The 4,988-nt window shown below is 60.5% G+C and overlaps 1 protein-coding gene across 1 annotated transcript; it reads right to left on the reverse strand.

The window, feature by feature from the left end:
* Window positions 1–3,655: 3,655 nt before the first annotated feature.
* Window positions 3,656–4,441, reverse strand: LOC126219138 (uncharacterized). The gene has a single exon (XM_049942142.1). The coding sequence runs from the start codon at window positions 4,439–4,441 to the stop codon at window positions 3,656–3,658; it is 786 nt and encodes a 261-aa protein (XP_049798099.1).
* Between the last annotated feature and the right edge of the window lie 547 nt (window positions 4,442–4,988).

The following is a 4,988-nucleotide window of genomic DNA, read 5'->3' on the forward strand; positions in this document are numbered from 1 at the left end:
TGTTTGTGTGTGTGTGAGTGAGTGAGTGAGTGAGAGGGGCGGCATAGCTACCCGGTTTGGTTGGTTGCGAGGCAGCTGGTGGTGCTGCTGTGCCGTGGTGGTGTGGTCTCGAATGTGGTTGTGGTTGTGGTTACTGGGGTACGGCCGCGAGGGTTTGGTTGCCGCCGGTGTGACGTGGAATGCGTGCACGAGTCTTGGCGTGGTTGTTTGTCGACACACAGATAGATCGATAGGAGGTGTTGGTGCTGTCTGTGGCGCTGATTCATGTCTTTGTCTCCGTCTGCCCGGTTAGTCACGTGACTGCAATTGAAAGTCCTCGCGATTGATTGATTGTTGGATGTCACCGTTACGGCCGTCTGTTGTCACATCATACATGATGGCGAGGGTGAAATGTTGTGTTGCCGTCGACTATTCCCTTTGCTGTACGGCGCGTTGGTGTGTGTGTGTTGGTGACGTTTTAAATGGACGTGTCGTACTATCATCCATTACGAAGTCGCCAAGAAATGTACGGGCGGGTGGGGTAGGCGACACGCACGGTGGTGTACCTATTTGGCCCTTGATTTGATGATAGCCGTTTCTGCAGTTTGACTGATGATTGATTGGACTGTTGTGCGCACGCACGTCATTCACGGTGCACGTGTGTTCGGTTGAGTACAGTAAGCGTGAGGCTAGACGACGACGGTCGTTGTTTGTTGTTATGGGCGTACACGCGTTTCGTTGGTCTGTGTCCCCCGGTGTGAAATGGCAGGTGTGTCGGTGATGTGATCCGATCCGGCGGCTCTGAGTAACTGTCAATATCGGCGCGGTACACCGGCGTCATGGCAACGTGTCGGTGTTCACACCAGTCGCACTGTGGCACCGTCGGCGCCGCGAACGGTGACGAAAGGCTGACCTTTGATCGGTCGAGTGTCGTGTCTGGGCAGAACGTGTGGAATGAGCAAAACTGTTGGGGACGGAAACAATGGTGGAGGAGGGGAACGGAAAGTAATAAAACAAACAAAATGGAGAAGCAATCACCGGAAAACGAAGCAGGGAAAAACGGAGAGGCGCTGTCTATAGCAACGGAACGTTCCCGTGCATTGCAGCCGCACTGAAAGGCGTTTACGGCGCGGCTGCAGGTGTCGGCCGTGGTGACGGCTGAATTGCATTGCCTTCCCGGATGAAACGTTCGCCGACATGGCTCGGAGGAGGAATCTATGAGAATGCGTTGCCCTTGCCTGCCGTTTCGTGTGCCCTCCTGTTGTGTACGCTGTTGTTGTCCGGTGTAGCGAAGGGTGTGTATGTAGGGGTGTGTGTGTGTTTAGTGGGGAATTGGAAGGTCGATAGCTGCCGTCACGGTCAAGATAACGCAGTCAAAGGTGTCGCGAAAAAGTGTGTTAGCCGTGGTTGGTTGGTTCGTGTGTTTTAAAGAGAATGGACGAGAGAGAGAAAGTAGGTGGAGAGTGCGTTGCGTGTTGCCTAACTGCGTCCGCGAATATGGCAGTAGTTGGTGGTGGGCGTGCCCTTGCATGTGGCCCGGAAGGCGTGTCCGTTTCGCGGTAGTGGCACCGCTGCTGGCATATTCGGGAGATGGGAGGGGCGCGAAAGGAGAAAGGAGACGCGGAGGCTTTTAAAGACGGGGAGGGCGCGTGTGGGTGGCTCGCGCTGCGCTCGGCGGTTGTGTTTGTGCAACAAATGTGTTGCCGGGAGGGGACCGTTGTTGTGGTGCGGTTGTAGCCTCAGACGCGGCCGGCAGTGAACGTGAGACGACGGATGCGGGCCGGGGCGGCGCATGTCGCCGGTGCCATGCCTTTTAAGAGCCGCGTGGTCGGGGGTGTGCGCACCGTGTGTCGTGTTGCGAGACAGCATCATTTGTGCTGCGTGGCGTGGCGTGGCGTGGGGGCGAGGAGAGCGAGCCGCGCGGTGTGCTTGTGCGCCGGAGAATGGCACACTGCGCCTGCCCGTTGAGGAGGCCGATGGCCGTGGTGTGGTGGAAATGGAGCGCGTCGGACGTGCACCAATGAGAAAGAGAAACAAAGCGGCGACAACGAACGAAAGGGGGAGGGAGGCCATTGTGTCACATGCGGCGGTGGGAGGAAAAAAAAAAAAACAAACAAACAAGAAACGAAGACGTAAGAAAGAGGAGAAACAACAAAGAGAATGAGTCGTGCGTTCGCGAGGGGGGGTGCGCGTGTAACTCCGGTACGCGCAGTGCCGGAGCCCAACGGCTGTGTCGTCGACGCCAGTGCTTGTCGGCCGAATGGGTGCGGGAATAGAGGCAGCGTCGGCACGGAGAAGCAAGCAAGAAGGAAGGACGCACGCGCGCTGCGGCGTTTGGCGCGGTTTGCGGCTGGCGCCTTTGGTGGCAACGGCCGGGACAAGCAGCGGTGTATGGTGGTGTGCGGGGCGGACAGGGGCGGCGGCGGTGGTGGACTGGGAGGAGGCGAGGCGGCGCCGACGGTGGCGTGTGGTACGGCGAAAACGGGACGGACGGACGGCGGATGTTGGAGAGGCGCCGCGCACGCAGACACATGGAAGGAAGGAAGGAACGAACGCAAGGGAACAAATGGAGGGGGCGAATGTGGAGATGCGGGCAGGCGGTGGTGTTTGTGGGCATGTGGTGGGGAGAAGGGCGGGGGCGGGAGGACAGAGGCGAGGCGACTGCGTGCTTGCTCGCTCGCTCGCGTGTCTTTTGTTTTTGTGTTTGTTTTTCCATCGTTTGGTCGCCTTGGAGCCTGTCGGTCCCGTCCGTGTGTGGCCACGCTTCGGGTGCGTGTATGTTTGTACGTTTCGTTTGTTCGTCTTCTGCAGCAGAGGCGGTGCGCGGCAGTGGGAACGCCTGCCTGGCGGCTGGGACGGCCAGCAAATGCGGTTGGATGGGCGGCCACAGCACCGCACCTGTGCCCAAGGAGGCGACGCTGGCGGCGGGGCCCCCTCGGATGCGGCCGGCTGGGGGCTGTGTGCGCTGCCGCTGCCGCTGCCGCCGCCGCCGCCGCCGCCGCCGCCGCCGCCGCCGCCGCCGCCGCCGCCGGTGCTGGTGCTGGTGCTGGTGCAGCAGCAACAACGACGAACAACGAGTAAGCAAGAAGAGGACGAAGCGGATGGCTGGTGGGTGAGTGCATTTATTTAGGCGGTCGACAAGGCAGTGCGTGATGTGGCGTTGTGACGGGGGTTTGCTCACGTGGCCTCGTTTGTGTTGATGCGCAGGAAGATGAGATGCGGGCAGACGCAGACGCGTACAGAGAGACGAGCCCGGTCTGCAGCAGGATGTGTGGCGCGGCGCGCCGAGTGCAGAGCAGCGCGCGCCGCCTGGGCCGGGCTGGGCCCGCCCGGCGGCGGGCCGCGCTGTTGTCGCGGACGTGAGCGCCCCCTGGCGGGTGGTCGGAGGCGGCGCGGTGGACGTGTGTCCGGTTGGCCAGTGCACATTGCGAGTGGCTGGCTGGCGGTCGGCGGCGAGACGGGAGAGGAGGTATGTGTCGCGGGCGCCTTTGCTGCGCTGCGTCGTTGCGTGCCTGGGCGTGCGCCTGTCGACTGTGTGTGACTGTGTTGGGCGTTGTGCCACGTACGTGTGTGCTCGGCCGAAGGCGTCGGAAGAAAAAGAGAGAGAGAGACGGGCGGGAAAGTGGGTCGGTGTGCGTGCGTCGCCCGTGATGCGATGATGTCGCGTCATGTCATGTCATGTCTTTGCGAAACGGCTGCCGAGAGGTGTGTGGTGGCGAGCGGGAATGTGCGTTTGGTGGTTGCCGGCCGGCCGGCAGTTGTTGGTGGTTCCTCCTGTGTGGTTGTTTGTGCTGCTTTGATGGCAACGTGGAAGGACGCCGGTTTTTCCGTGCCTTGCGTGTGGTTGTGTCGACGGTGACTGGTTGGGGGTGTGCGCCGATGCACGTGCCATGTTGTTATGTTTGGGTCGTGAGTGTGTTTTTGGCTGTGTTGTTGTGTACGGGAAGGGGGAGAGAGGAGGAGGCGGCGGCGGCGGCGGCGGCGGCGGCGGCGGGGGTGATAGTGCGTGCAGTAGTGCCGTTGCGACGGGCGTCGGGTGGAGCCGTGCGTAGTGGCGGAAAGGTGTAGGTTGCGGGAAGCGAGCCCGTCGCGTGTCGTCGTCGACGACGGGGTCGCGTGCGCTGTGAATCGAGAGTGGCGGGAAAGGGGCAGCGTGCCGCTGTGTCGTGGTCGTTAGCAGAGGCCTGTGTGCCTGTCCGTTTGTTTTCTGTCGGACGCTTGGTGCGAGGTGTTTGTTTTGTTTTGTTGCCGCCGCCGCGGTTGTTTTTGTTTGTCGGCTGTGCTGTGTCGGTGGGTCGGCGAGCTGTTTTGCGGTGCGTGAATGTGTTGGTGCAAAAGTGGCGGCGGCGTCATGGCTGCGACCGCGACGAGCCGCGGGCGCGCCATTGATGATGTTGAACACAGAGCGGCTGTGTGCAATGGGAGGCCTTGTGTACGGGTAGCGGTGTTGTCGTACGTGCATCCGGCCCGGTGCGGAAAGCGCCGTTGCGGTTGCGGGTTGCCTCTGGTCGCGACGTGTGGTGCTCGGCTTTGTGGGTTTTTTTGGTGCCCCTTTGGCCGGTGGGTGGTGTTTGTTGTTTTGTGTGTGTGTGTGTGTGTGTGTGTGTGTGGTCGGTCTCTTTGGCGCTCGGTATATATCTGCCTCCTGCTCGGTCTTGTTGTCGACGTCGTCTGTAGTTTTTTGCGGCTTGCCGACGACCGACCGACCGAACTACTACCTACCTGTGACAGCTACGTGTGGCGCCCGAAGGTGAACGTAACGTGACCTCGGCGCCCTTAGCCTAACCTAAGATGTCCGGCCGTAAGGTAGGTGCGGCCACCTGACGCCTCACGTCCGAACGCTTAACCTAACTTTGACGCCTAACCTAACTTTAACCCTTAACCTAACCCACGTCCACCTAACGTAACCTAACCTAACCCAAGCGACGCCAACCCTAACCTAAGGTGTTGTACACTGCGAATGTCGAAGGCATGTTATAGTCTTAGGTGGAGAGCACTACACGCAACAA

Source organism: Schistocerca nitens, unplaced genomic scaffold (genome assembly GCF_023898315.1).
Source record: "Schistocerca nitens isolate TAMUIC-IGC-003100 unplaced genomic scaffold, iqSchNite1.1 HiC_scaffold_165, whole genome shotgun sequence".
Taxonomy (NCBI): domain Eukaryota; kingdom Metazoa; phylum Arthropoda; class Insecta; order Orthoptera; family Acrididae; genus Schistocerca; species Schistocerca nitens.

Bases quoted from the DNA above. Each gene is read 5' to 3' on its own strand.
- LOC126219138 (XM_049942142.1), bottom strand. From the start codon at position 4,441: ATGCACGTACGACAACACCGCTACCCGTACACAAGGCCTCCCATTGCA.